The 14,062-nt window shown below is 33.2% G+C and overlaps 2 protein-coding genes across 2 annotated transcripts; one reads left to right on the top strand and one right to left on the bottom strand.

Moving 5' to 3' along the window:
• Positions 1 to 3,262: 3,262 nt before the first annotated feature.
• Positions 3,263 to 10,885, top strand: LOC139843416 (3-isopropylmalate dehydratase large subunit, chloroplastic-like). The gene is made up of 15 exons (XM_071833483.1): positions 3,263 to 3,431; positions 3,549 to 3,683; positions 4,128 to 4,298; positions 4,507 to 4,659; positions 4,752 to 4,820; positions 5,284 to 5,400; positions 6,667 to 6,741; positions 6,909 to 6,986; positions 7,717 to 7,812; positions 7,971 to 8,020; positions 8,150 to 8,204; positions 9,305 to 9,436; positions 9,639 to 9,686; positions 9,767 to 9,925; positions 10,596 to 10,885. The coding sequence occupies exons 1-15, from the start codon at positions 3,381 to 3,383 to the stop codon at positions 10,734 to 10,736; spliced, it is 1,530 nt and encodes a 509-aa protein (XP_071689584.1). The 5' UTR covers positions 3,263 to 3,380; the 3' UTR covers positions 10,737 to 10,885.
• A 488-nt stretch (positions 10,886 to 11,373) lies between these two features.
• On the bottom strand, positions 11,374 to 13,805 carry LOC139843415 (auxin-responsive protein IAA13-like). Its single transcript, XM_071833482.1, has 5 exons — positions 13,621 to 13,805; positions 11,928 to 12,238; positions 11,741 to 11,849; positions 11,578 to 11,639; positions 11,374 to 11,499 (listed from the first exon to the last, which is right to left on the bottom strand). The coding sequence occupies exons 1-5, from the start codon at positions 13,737 to 13,739 to the stop codon at positions 11,438 to 11,440; spliced, it is 663 nt and encodes a 220-aa protein (XP_071689583.1). The 5' UTR covers positions 13,740 to 13,805; the 3' UTR covers positions 11,374 to 11,437.
• Positions 13,806 to 14,062: the final 257 nt, after the last annotated feature.

The raw sequence follows: 14,062 nt of genomic DNA, 5'->3' as shown, positions 1-14,062 counted from the left end.
TATTATAAACATATCGAAAAGTTTTATTTATAAAAAGAAGGATGAGTCGTTTGTATGTGTATAGACTACCGCGATTTGAACAAGAGAACAATAAAGAATAAGTATCCGTTACCGACAATAGATGACTTATTCGACCAGTTACAAGGTGCGTCTTACTTTTCAAAGATCGATTTACAGTCAGGTTATCATCAGGTACGAGTTGCAAAGACTGATATATCGAAAACAACGTTTAGAACAATATACGGTCATTATGAATTCCTGGTCATGCCATTCGGGTTAACGAACGCGCCAATAATCTTTATGGACCTAATGAACAAAGTGTTCCATCAGTACCTCAACAAGTCTGTGATAGTCTTCATAGATGACATTTTAATATATTTGAAAAGATAAAGTGATCATGCTACGCATCTGAGGCTAGTGTTAGAATTAATGAAACAAGAACAGTTGTACGCGAAATTCTCAAAGTGTGAATTTTGGTTACGGGAAGTGCAGTTTCTGGGTCACGTGGTATGTGAACTTGGTATTAAAATGAATCAGTCTAAGATAGAGGCGGTAATGAATTGGAACTCAACGAAAACTCCGACATAAATAAAAACTTTTATCGATTTAGAAGGTTATTACCGCCGGTTTATCAAAAACTTTTTGAAAATAGCGAGTCCTTTGAATAAGTTGACCAGATAAGATGTAACCTTTCGATGGACTGATGAACAATAAAGGGTTTTTCATACTCTTAACAATTGTTGTGCCAAATGCCGGTTTTAACATTGCCAGAGGGGTCAGAAGATTTTGTGGGTTATTGTGTTGCGTCACACGCTGGTTTGAGTGGTGTTTTGATGTAGAGAGATAGGGTTATAGCTTACGCTTCACGACAATTAAAAGACCATGAATGAAATTACCCTACTTATGATTTAGAACTAGCTGCAATTGATTTCTCTATATAAAACTCTGGAGACGCTACTAATATGGGACACATTGTGAGATATATACTGATTAAAGATTATGACTGTGATATCAAATATCATCCTGGTAAAACAAATGTGGTCGTTGATGCTTTAAGTCGCCGAAAAACAGTTAATAATGTTCGCTTTATGAGAATTGAGATTGTTTCAGATCTAATTGGCCGATTGAAAACCGTTCAACCCGTAGCTTTGAATGATGAAAATTTAAAAATTGAACAAATGACCAAACGAAAATTTGACCTTAACAATGATTCTAGAGGATTAAAGAATTATAATGACCGAATTTGGGTGCATTTGCTTAGATATTTGAGAGATTTAATCATTACAGAAGCACATAAATCTAAATTGACAGTACATCCAGGTAGTACAAAGATGTATGGATACCGAAAACCTTGTATTGGTGGCCGACAATGAAGATAGATGTTTCTATTTTTGTCGAGAAATGTCATATTTGTGCGCAAGTAAAAGCAGAACACCAAAAACCGTATGAGTCTTTACGGTAATTAGAAATTCCGTAGTGGAAATGGAAACATATTACGATGGATTTTGTAACAAGTTACCTTGAACCCAGAAAGGACATGACATGATATGGGTGATAGTAGATCATCTGACTAAGAGTGCTCCCTTTTTAGCTACGTGTCGTGACCCGCCAAAAATCCCTATTGACGCCGTTCACGATCAAAGGTCCCACAACAAAGGTTGCCCTCTATATGCTATGTTTTATAAAAGTTTTGCGTTCAATTGAAAATAAGTTTTTCACATGTGGGCAATCACTAAGTAACATAGTCAATCCCCATAAATAATAAGTTGTTAAAGATAGCAGGTTTCCAAAAATATAAAGTTTATAAAAATAGAAAGTCAACATTTAACCATAACCAGTGTATTCATATAACAAAGTGAATGCAAAATAAAGTTTAAATTATGGCATGACAGACTCTATGCAACACCTTGTCAATCAAGCAAGCAATTCAAAAATATGAGAAAGTGGGTTTCATAGTGCGTGTTTGTTGCTAACATGGGTAAAAGAGTAGTATGTTGAATGTTAATTACGATCGATAGTGTAACAACGAAAATAAATGACGAACCGAATGAATTATGGAAAATCACCCTTAGGTGCGTGGTTTAACTTTTTTTGTGTGTGTGTGAATTTTAAAAGTGAAATAGACGCCTAGTCGGCATACATGCACCATGCGTGTATATGATTGGTTAGTGCGTTAGCACTATGCGTGGTGCGCTTTGGGTGATATAACATGATAACAAGCAAGCATGCTCGTTATGCTCAGTGTCCACGCGACGACGCATCACGCACGAGCATCCATGCATGATGCGTGGATATGAGGCATATGTTGCAATTTATATTTTTTGAGGCATATTGTTAAACACCTCCGAAAATGTGGACATTTATATTTATTTTTATTTATTTTTATTTTTATTTTTATTTTTATTTTTATACATATACTAAATGGAAGCAAAAATTTGGTCGTTCCATAAAGGAAACAACGACATCACCAATTTCCAAAAACTCCCCAAACTACGTATAATTTACAAATTCTTCAGAGGTACAAAGCATAAAATCATTATTTTATTAAAAAACTTAATTAAAATCCACCCAAATTTTTTTACACATATACTAAATGCAAGCAAAAATTTGGTCGTTCCATAAAGGAAACAACGACATCACCAATTTCCAAAACCCCCCCAAACTATGTATAATTTACAAATTCTTCATGAGTACAAAGCATAAAATCATTATTTTATTAAAAAACTTAATTAAAATCCACCCAAATTTTCAACGGGCCATATCTATCCGCTCTCCGATAGTTAAATTTACCCCGCTTCACCGTTCAACTCGAAATAATTTTACGAACACAACGCAACTAGCTCTGCGCGAAATGGAATGTTTTTAAAAAAACGTTAAATATTTCGGGATACTTTTCTCATACATACGTACACGTATAATAAAAAATCTTAACTAACAACATCATATCGATGGTTCTGTTCCCTTTTTATGCGATTTTCTGGCGTTAAAAGCGCGGAGTCCTTAGGCATACTAGGTACTAATCACGTGTTTCCAAACATATCAGTAACATTTTTTAATTCTGTAAATACATGCCGCTACATTAAATATGAATACACAATTTGAAAGCTCGTGAGCCGGTATTTTTCTAGTTTTGACCAATTTACCCAAATACGTAGCAGTACTCTTCAGTTATCACAAGGTAAATGGGCTGGGCCATGTCATATGTGCATACATAAACTCCGAACAAAAACTTCGAAAAGTTATCAATTTCAAAGGGACCCATCAAACCAAACGACGATATCTCGACACTTTGCAGCCACCATTTTTGGTATATATATTTTGCTTCTTGCATCATATTCAGACCTGTAACAAACCACAAATTAGTGGTCGTCTCGTCATCAATGGCGGCTTCATCTGCAATTTCATCATCCTCTTCCCCTTTCTTAACCCAGGTAATAAACATTAAAACTTTATCGTATTATCATTTCCTTGATTCAATTCTCTTGTTGGGTTTGTTGTAAATTTGTTATTTAACCCAATTCTAATATCTTTTTGCTGTTGTATTGTAGATAGATGGGGGTGCATCTTCATTTTCTGCTCAAGTTTCTTCAGCAATCAAAATGGGTCAGAAGAAAGTATCAAAAAAGATTGTATCCGTGATGGCCCCACAACAATCAGCAAGAATACCAGCTGCAACTGGTTCAGTTCAGTGTTTGTATTTTATAAATTGTGTTATTATAATTTTGTCAACTGTATATTGTAGATGTGTGAAATTTATGCATGTTATGGCTTTTGATATCATGAATGTGACAATGATACGATGCTAGAAAACTTAGGGTTTTTGGACAAATCTGATTAAGTTTCTTTGATTTCATAACAAGAATCAAAGTATCAGAAGTTAATGTTTTTTAGCATAAAAGATTGAGAGTTAGAAGAAAATGAAATGTGAGGTTTTGGTTGGCTATTTACAGTCTTAGCTTATTGACACAAATTTAGGATTATGATACCATAAAGTAGAGCAGCTAATACAAGTTTATTGTGTTTTTTGTGTTAATTCTGCTCAACTTTTTTGCTATAGTTTTATTTGATCATTGTAAGTACGATGGGTGAATCGTAAGATTATGACTAATTGGAGCGTCTATTTTCAGGTAAAGACTGGGATGACAATGACAGAAAAGATTTTTTCTAGGGCTTCTGAGAAATCTCAGTTGATTCCGGGTGAAAATGTTTGGGTCAACGTTGACGTCTTGATGACACACGATGTTTGTGGCCCAGGTGCAATTGGAATTTTCAAGAAAGAATTTGGAAATGATGCCAAGGTGACCCTTCAAATCCAAACTAGGATATATATCATAAGAAGTCCAAAATTTAAACAAAGTGTTATTGCTGTTTATAAATTAAAACGTACCTGTTTTGTTATTGTTTTCTATGATGCGTAAGGTATGTGTTGAGGAGTCAAATTTTTTCGAGGTCTATCTTGAACTTATCAGATTTGAGATCGTATGACTTATGTGGCTATTGTTTTAGGTGTGGGACCGTGAAAAGGTTGTCATTATACCTGACCACTATATTTTTACGGCCGATGAAAGAGCAAATAGAAATGTCGATATCATTAGAGATTTCTCTCATGAGCAAGGGATCAAATATTTTTATGATATTAAGGACCTTAGCAACTTCAAGGTATAATGTTCTTGCCTTTGTAATATTTTGTTACACATTACAAAGCGTTCAGTGGATGTTAAAACTTAAACGAAACATTAATTCATTTCTAGGCTAATCCTGATTATAAAGGTGTATGCCATGTCGCTCTTGCACAAGAAGGTCACTGCAGACCTGGAGAGGTACACCTGAATCCTATTTTCAAATCTAAACTAAAATCACCAGAGGAGGTGGCAAAATAGACGGGTTGGGCAGGTTTGGGTAATTTGTCAAAACGAATAGTTATGTATGAGTTGGAACCAGTCAACTGTTTTCTCTCTACAAAACTACCTCTGTTACAGATATCTAGTTTATTAAATGGGGAAAGAAAAGTGTCATTACTTTAATACGAAAAGCAAATTTTTTGTTACTTTAATATATCTATTTTACCGAGTACATTGCAGGTGGCTTTCGGCCCTTTTGAATCATTTTACCCATCTTTTAGTTATTCTTTTATCCATCAGGGATGAAGCATAACCCAAATCCACCCATTTATGGATCTAAATTGTTACCTCTGGTGCCGTTCCAAAAAAATAAAAAATTGCCACCTCTGTTTGCTACTGTATGAAGATATAAACAATCTTTTTGCTCATAACTCTACCTCAGGTCCTACTTGGTACAGATTCTCACACCTGTACTGCTGGAGCATTTGGCCAGTTCGCAACCGGAATTGGAAACACTGATGCTGGTTTTGTGTTAGGGACCGGAAAACTTTTACTGAAGGTATGAAAAAGCATTTTTTATATGAATTCTTGGGCTCTACTTATATTATGCGTCCTTTATGTGAGGACTAAACATGTTACTTTGTCATTAAACGTTCCCAAGGAGACTAATTTTTATGATAATTGGATGTGACGTAACTAATGGAAGTGTGCTTTTAGTTCTGATGAAGGCTTCGAATAATTGTTTGATTTCCTTTCTCGAGGCCATTGGTTTTATGATGTCCGTGTACTATACTTTGAAAACTTGTACCAAATTTGCTTGTCTAGATGTATAGTATGCATTTTACTATTTATGTTCTTACGTGTGATAAAATTGAAGTGAGACTGATGTATGGTCCATATGGATGTGCGTCTGAACTCATTATTGTGTCTTCAGTTTTGACTCTTGTGCGTTTGGTTGACCTGAGATTAAGGCTATGATTTTATTACAATTTATATTTATAGGGGTGTTTAAAAGAGAATATCCAGTTGATGCGTTCTTCAAGTTGATGCGTTCTTCAAGTTGCGTAGCCACATTATCTTTTTTAGTGGATACAGAAACTGATACTGATTATTTGACTATTAAGGGGCTAAATAATTAGTTATGGAATAGCTGCAATTAAAATTGATTCTGAATATATGATTACCTAACTATAAGTCCCAAGATATTAGAGTTGTCACGTACTCAATCAACTGAATATCAGATTATCACAACTTCAAACACAACAAACATTATCTCACACAGCCTGTCTTGTTACAGCGGATTATGTGATTGTAATCTGATTCTGAATATTTCATATCACAAAATTATTAACTTTTTAGGCTGTATGTAATGTGTAATGTTACAAAAACAGATTCTTAGGGATCAAATATGATGTTGCATTTCCCAAACTATTTCCATCTTAAGGGTGTGTTTGGATGACACATTTTAGGAGCTTATAAGAGCTTAAAAAAGTAGAACTTATAATAGCTTTGTTTGGTAGCATAGAAAAAGTAGAGCTTATATTAAAATGTAGAGCTTAAAATTAAGCTCTTCCTAACTATAAGCTCCAAGTCCAACTATTTTACAAAACACTTACAAAAAATAAGTTCCAGCTTCCCGCTAAAAGAATAAGCTCCAGCTTCTAGCACCAGCTAGTTCGGCCAAACACACCCTAAAGCTTCTTAGTTCCTAAATTTATTAAAATCATTTTAATACACATGTCGTAACACTTGTTAATTTGATGTGGTTTTGTTTAGTTTTTTGAATAATGACTGTCACTTTCCTACTTATCACCGTAATTTGCAGGTGCCTCCAACTCTAAGATTTGTATTGGATGGAAAAATGCCCGACTATCTGCTTGCAAAGGATTTGATATTACAAGTAGGTTTTATTTATTTTTATACACAATTAACAATCCCAAAACCATATGTATCAATTTGTTGGTGGATTATGCTTTATGTAATGTAATGTATTAAACCATAGTATGAATATGTAATGTATTAAACTTTTGTTACTACTGTCACTAATTATGTTAATAAATGATATAGATAATTGGTGAAATCTCTGTATCTGGTGCAACATATAAAGCAATGGAGTTTGTTGGATCAACAATTGCAAGTCTAACAGTAAGTCATTCTTCTTAGTGTTTTCTTAAATATGCAATTGTGTAAGCATCTCAAGCTATAAATGTGCCCATTAGTAACAGTGGCAATTCCTACCTATTTTGGGGTAAATGGGTTACCATGAGTTTTAGGTGCTGTTTGTTTTTTAAGATTTTTTTTTCTGAAGATCTGCAGACCGTGTCTGTTAAGAAGATGTGGTCTGAAGGTCTGTATGCTTAATGAAGACGGTTTGTTTTTATGTCTGCAACATAACTTAATTCTGTCTGCAACACTTAGAAGCACATTTCTAAGTCTGCGAGGCTGCAGACATAATAAGACATTATTTTATCTTGTGTCTTCAGAAAAACAAACCCTCTGCAGTAAAAACGTCTGCGGGCGAGCAAATATAAGACATAATAAGGTCTGCAGACAGGAAAACAAACAACACCTTTACTTTCACTTTTCTCCTAACAAGTCAGTTAAGAAAGTTAAAAGTCATTTCTACTTGTTGTATAGTATATTTCTCCATGAAGATTCCATTGTTTGACTTGTATTTTTGTCAAATATTTAAAGTACTATACCATCTGTTTAGTTGTAACGGTGATAAAGTGATAATGGGTAAATAGTGAACCAGTTATCATTCTAATAATAGAAGAAAATGTTGCAATTTGGGTGGGCCAGGAACTTGTCACAATATTAAAAACATTAACAATCAAGTTTTTTTTTTTTTTTTTTTTTTTTTCAATTTGCATAGATGGAAGAAAGAATGACATTATGCAACATGGTTGTTGAAGCTGGGGGGAAGAATGGCATTGTTCCCGCTGATGCCACGACATTTAAATACCTCGAGGTTTGTTTAAACATACTCATAAAATTCTTCATTTTTCCATATATGGTTTGTTACTTACAAAGTCCAACAAATTTCTAAATCAAAATTATAATTATGATGTCATAATTATGATTTCTCATTTCTGTTTCTAATATTGCTAAGATTTGTATCACCTGCAGGACAAGACGTCGGTGCCTTATGAACCAGTCTATAGCGATGATCAAGCAAGGTGATTCCTTTTTCATTTTTGCCCTTCATTAATTCAATAGATTTGTATTACTGATATACATGATGATTACATAATGATAGTATTCAATATCGCATTTCGTATGCGCATTCTTCTTTTTTTGTATTTCAGGTTTCTTGCAGAGTACAGAATTGATGTATCTAAATTGGAGCCCTTGGTGGCAAAGGTTCGTTATTAGTCATCTGACTTCACTTTGATTTTAAGAATAGGTGGCAATTTTGGGCCACGCCATTACGAACAGGTCAAATTGGGTTGTGTCTTATTGCAAACAGGTCAAACTATTTTATTTTATTTTTGCTAAAAGCAGAAGGGGTAAAACAGGGTGAAAGTCATCTTAAGTCTAGTCAAATGGGTATGATATTAAATTAGTTAAATATATGGTTTAGATAACTGTTGTATGTATGTATATTCTTTTTTTAATTATTAAGTATGTATTAGTTATTTATATCTTTCAAGACATGCTAAAATAGTGTTTTCGGGTCAATCAAACTTGACTGGCTCATCTCAATCCTTAATAAATTATGCCTGTTTACACTGTTGTGACTAGGGGGTGTTCAAATATCAGAATCCGAAATATCCGGCCCAAATTACCCGAAATTTCAAGTATCCTATTTTTCAGATATCCAAAATCGGGTATCCAGACTTTCGGGTATTGGGTAATGATTTTCAAAATTTCGGATAATTCGGGTATCCCAGTATCCAATGAATAGATTTATAATTTTAGATTCCGTATTACTTATTTATTGGATTTAAGTAGTATAATCTAAATTTTTTATTAGTTGGTTTATTAATTAATATATGGTTATATAAGCTTTGCTTATATGTTTAAATTAAAACAAAGTAGTGTCTTTAGAAATATTATTAGTATTTTGGATCAAATAAATCAAGATTTTAAATTTTATTGCATTAACATATATTGTATACTTGTATTATTCTTAAAAACATTATTTAAATAGTCAGTTTAAAAAGAATTGGAAAAAATATTTCTTTGATTTGGGTATTTGGTAATTTGGATAACCCGAGATACGGGTTTTGGGTAGTTAAATCCACTATCTGGATATTCAGAAATCCTAACTTCGCTTATCCAACATTCTGGATATTTAAAAATGAACAACCCTAGTTGTGACCCATTATCATTCCATCCCCGCCCATTTTGCCACCACTACTGTTAAGAAACGTTACTACATTAGCTAGGGGGTTATAAATGCTTGAAACTTCTCTGTTCAGATACTTGTAATACTAATGATAGTTTCTACGCGTTTGAAGCCTCATTCTCCTGATAACCGTGCATTAGCAAGGGAATGTAAAGATGTTAAAATAGACAGAGTCTATATCGGGTCTTGTACTGGTGGAAAAACCGAAGATTTTATGGCTGCTGCCAGAGTTCTTCTAGCTTCAGTAAGATTTCACAATATCTCTTATCTTCTTAATTTTACTGATTTATACTCTTTTCACATTTTGGTGGTCCCAATAATAAGTGGTACCAAGTTTATCTCCTACCTGGTTTTACCATTTTATTGTTATCAATTACAACAACAATAATTCGGTAATGTTGTTGTTTATGTTATCATGTTATGTTATCGGTTGATATAACGTGCAGGGTGAAAAGGTCAAAGTACCCACATTCCTTGTTCCTGCTACTCAAAAGGTCCGTGTAATATCGTATGCTAACACAATATTTTCAAAATTTTGCACAAATTATCGTATGCTAACACAATAATTTGATAGGTATGGATGGACATATATACCCTTCCAGTGCCAGGATCTGGCGGCAAGACTTGTTCTCAGATATTTGAAGCTGCTGGATGCGATACACCAACCAGTCCTAGTTGTGGTGCCTGTTTGGGTGGTCCAAAGGATACTTATGCCCGGATTAACGAACCTCAGGCTAGTATTTACTTTTCAGTACATCCATATGCTCTTTTTTACCCGGGCAAATATCGTACAGTTTGAGTGTTTAGGTCAAGCATAATAATTAGCAGCTTGAAAACTTATAAAAGCCTTTTATTTTTCGAGAAAAAATTGATAACCTTATCAACTTATAAGAACAGATGTTGCATATATAAAAACATTTGGTGTTTTTGAAGCAAATAGAAGGGCAATGTAAGTCCAAATGAACAATTTTTTATCAAACCTTGGGTTTTCCCTAATGACTTTTTGGCCTTTTGTGGGCGCAACATGAATTTTTTTTTTTTTGGAATTTAATGTTAGGAGATTTTGCAAGAATTTAAATTGACTCATTAGTCATTACATAACAATTTAGTACTTTTTCATGCTACAAAATTTTTTTTTTTTGTTGCTTTTAGTTATAAATGAATCTCTTTTGAAATCATAATCAGCATTTTGGCTTTGATGATAATTCAAAAGAAAACTTAAAATTGCGGGCTAACCAGATACGATCTAGATCCCCTTTTCTGAATTAAATGGCTTGTTTTCATCTTGATTCTGCTTTAATCTAGTTAACCAACCCAACCGATTTGCCACCCTAGGTAAAAGTGAAATTGCTATCTAATTTGAAAAGTATTTAACAAAAATTGACAGTGTTAATTGATGACAGGTGTGTGTTTCGACCACAAATAGGAACTTTCCAGGTCGAATGGGCCACAAAGATGGTCAGATTTATTTGGCTTCTCCATACACTGCTGCAGCTTCGGCTTTGACTGGTTTTGTAACCGATCCAAGAGACTTTTTGCGTTGAATTTGTCACTTTTTTCTGTTTATTCGGTGACACAACCTTGTTGTATGACATGATAACTTCAGAAACATATTTGTTTATGTTTGTTTTGCATAATGATCCTGAAATAAACATCCACGAGGTTTGCAGTTGTGCACACTTTTGTTATTTCAGATTTTGTGACATCAATGTTTATCTGTGCATGAAGCATGTTTTCTACATTATCAAAACATGTACTAAGTTTCGAAGTTATCAGTTAATAAATAGGTAAACAGAGATATCACCGTTTATGATCCTTTTTGAGATCATCTCATGAGGTTAATAAGGTTTAAACTTACAACCTCTTACAATATCAAAACGTCAACCACTAAATTACTTTGTAAATGTATGGTTGAAGTAGTGTGTTAGTAAAAGAAAAGTATTATCCTAAAAACTTGAATGAAGGTTCTTTTTTTTACGGCTAGAAGAACATAAATGAATCGATTACAAACTATGAACGAACAATTACCAATTAAAATATAATCAAACTTGTAATAACATCATCAAACCTTTTAAGTTGGTATGGAACTATAATAAGCTTACCACAACAAAAAAAAACGCAAAAAAGAATCGAATAGACAAAAAAAAAAAAACGCAAAAAAGAATCGAAAAGAGTAAACATTATAGTTAATCAGCCAAGATTATCAAACAAAAGCTTCAAGTTTTCTAGTCTTTAGGCGTTTTCTTCATCTTTTTAACTCAAGAAACTTGCTTTTCGAGTTCTGATTCTTTTCCTGGTATCTTGGAGCTGCATATACAAATGGGTAACCTTCATATCAGACTCAAAACATGATTTAAGAAGTTGACTTGTATTTGCTAAACGTACCAAGTCCATTCGTATCAGAAGTTTTCATTATTCTGAGCCTTTTCACTGTGCCAAGAAACATCCTGCAAGTAACATGATTCACAAGAGCAATTTAGGTCAATTATAAATTAGTCAACCCCGAGTCTCTTATACGGTCAAAAAGTTGACTTTATAAGTATAGTACCTCCATGGAACGTCACCAACGAGCATCCAATCTCCTTCTTTATCTTCATACGTTAGCACAAACTCGGAAGATCCATCCAAAAGCCGCGAACGTTGCTGCTTTTCTTTACCTGAATCAAATCAACACTTTATATTTTTTATTTATTTTATTTTATTTTATTTACACATTCTAAAAAAACTACACTTACGGATAGAAGTGACACTTGAGGCTGTTTTCAAGAACATAACTTCAAGAGCATGAGCAAGAGTTTCATAGCAATCATGTGCATTCAGATCGATTTTTCTTCCGATCGTCAACCCGTCCATATTAACCTTCACATATCCAGAATGCCCTGTTTCCTTAGCGGCAGTTTTTTCGTTATCGTTTTCACGCCTTACGTTTTTCTTCTTCTTAGAAGTATTATCGTTCACACCCACTCCTTCGTTCTTGGAAAATTTCGCTTGGTTGACCAAACTGTTCATCCTGTATGTCTTCACAGGTGGCCATCCCACCACCTGACTGTTAAAAAAAAAAAAAAAAATAAATAATAAAATTAACAGTTTTGAAAAGGCATTGTCTTTGGTTAAAATCAGTTTAATCACTTAAAATAACTACAAACAGTACACTTTCTTGATATACAATAATAAATGCATGTAGTATAACTCTTAAATGCAATGAAATTAAACTAAGTGTCATCAAAAGTAACTACAAGAAGTGATCTTTATTGATATACAACAATAAATGCATATGGTACAACCCATAAATGCAAAGAAGCAAAACTAATGTCCAAGGCAAGTTCCAATCTGAAAAAGAACTAATTTATCCAATAACTAAAAAAGGACTCTCTCTGGTTCATATAAGCTAGGATTTATATAAACCAGAAAAAATTAATGCATGTGGTACAGTACAACCCTTAAATAGAAGGGAACCAAACTAAGAATCAATCAAACAAGTCCTAATTTGAAAAAGAACCGTATTTTTCAATTTTCTAAAAAAGCTTTAGTTTTTTTTAGCAAAAAAACAAACTTTATATAAAACTAGGAAACTTTCATCAAATATGAAAGAGACCTAACCAAGAGCAACAACAAAAAAACAATCTTTATCTGGTTAAAATCAATTTAGGCTTTAAAGAAACCTGAAACAGTGATTTCTCTTGATACACAGCAATGAATGCATGTAATACAATCCTTAAATGCAATGAACCCAAACTAAGAATTATCTAAAGAAACTAAAAATTTTAATAAAATAATAACTAAACATTTCCATTATCCATACCAATATTATGTTAATCAGTACAGTATAAGTTTTCAAAGAAACACCAAGCAGTGATCTTTCTTGATATACAACTTTATACACAAATGGTACAACCCTTGTATGAAATGAAACCAAACTAAGAATCATCATAAGCAAGTTTCAATTTTTATTACAACCCATTTTCTCAATCTCTAAAAAACCTTGAAAAAAAACTTTTTTTATGCTTTTAAGCAAATCTTCTGTGATTCATATCAGTTTAAGGTTTACTAGAAGCATCAAGCAGTGATCTTTCTTAAAACCCAACTCAAATGCATAATTGTTTGCGAATTTCAGTTCCAGTATTATTTAAAAAAAATAATTAAATTTCCGTTCTAAAACCTTTTTTTTTATTTTTTTTTCAATTTGAAAGAACCTTCAAATCAGTCATAGATTTTATTTTATTCTTTGGTTATGCATCAATAAATTTTTATCTTTTTGACGAAAAACAGAATTTTTTTTAATCATAAATGCATATTATAGTTATACAACCCATAAATGCAGTGAAACCATACTAGGAATCAACTTGAACCCTACCCCACCTCAAATACACAAACAAAATTGAAAATTTCATACACAGAAATTAAAATTCTAAAATTTAAGAAATTAACCTGACAGCAGCATTAGAAGATGGAACATAAGAACTAGAAGTAAGACTTAAACCTAATCCTAATTCAAGTTCTTCCTCATCTCCATAATCTCTACCACTGACCCTAAAAGTAGTATCCATTGAAACAAGAACAAGGGTTGTACAGTACAAGTTGGAAAGCAAAGGGGGTTGTGAAAATGGGAGGCTTTTTTTCAAGTGAAAAATGAGAGAGTTGAAGAACTGAAAAAGTAAGAAGAAGAAAAGGAGAAAAGTGGTCACCTAAGAGGAAACAAAGCAGGAGAGTGTGGTTATAGCCATGGGACCCATTTGTCTGCTGGTGGTGCGCTTGCTATTATCACTTCTCTCTGCCCCCTTTTTATTTATGTTTTTACTCCGTACTAAATTAATTATTATTTCCACACATGTCCCCTCATACTTTGCTAAATTACATTTTGCACCAACTT

This window comes from Rutidosis leptorrhynchoides, chromosome 4 (assembly GCF_046630445.1).
Source record: "Rutidosis leptorrhynchoides isolate AG116_Rl617_1_P2 chromosome 4, CSIRO_AGI_Rlap_v1, whole genome shotgun sequence".
NCBI classification, from domain to species: domain Eukaryota; kingdom Viridiplantae; phylum Streptophyta; class Magnoliopsida; order Asterales; family Asteraceae; genus Rutidosis; species Rutidosis leptorrhynchoides.
This window is presented reverse-complemented; position numbering and strand designations above follow the sequence as displayed.

Bases quoted from the DNA above. Each gene is read 5' to 3' on its own strand.
- LOC139843415 (XM_071833482.1), bottom strand. From the start codon at position 13,739: ATGGATACTACTTTTAGGGTCAGTGGTAGAGATTATGGAGATGAGGAA. The intron at 12,239-13,620 runs GTTAATTTCTTA...TTTTTTTAACAG, and splicing joins TCTTCTAATGCTGCTGTCAG to TCAGGTGGTGGGATGGCCAC. The intron at 11,500-11,577 runs GTACGTTTAGCA...TTGTATATGCAG, and splicing joins TTCTGATACGAATGGACTTG to CTCCAAGATACCAGGAAAAG.
- LOC139843416 (XM_071833483.1), top strand. From the start codon at position 3,381: ATGGCGGCTTCATCTGCAATTTCATCATCCTCTTCCCCTTTCTTAACC. The intron at 3,684-4,127 runs GTTCAGTGTTTG...GTCTATTTTCAG, and splicing joins TACCAGCTGCAACTGGTTCA to GTAAAGACTGGGATGACAAT. The intron at 6,987-7,716 runs GTAAGTCATTCT...CAATTTGCATAG, and splicing joins CAACAATTGCAAGTCTAACA to ATGGAAGAAAGAATGACATT.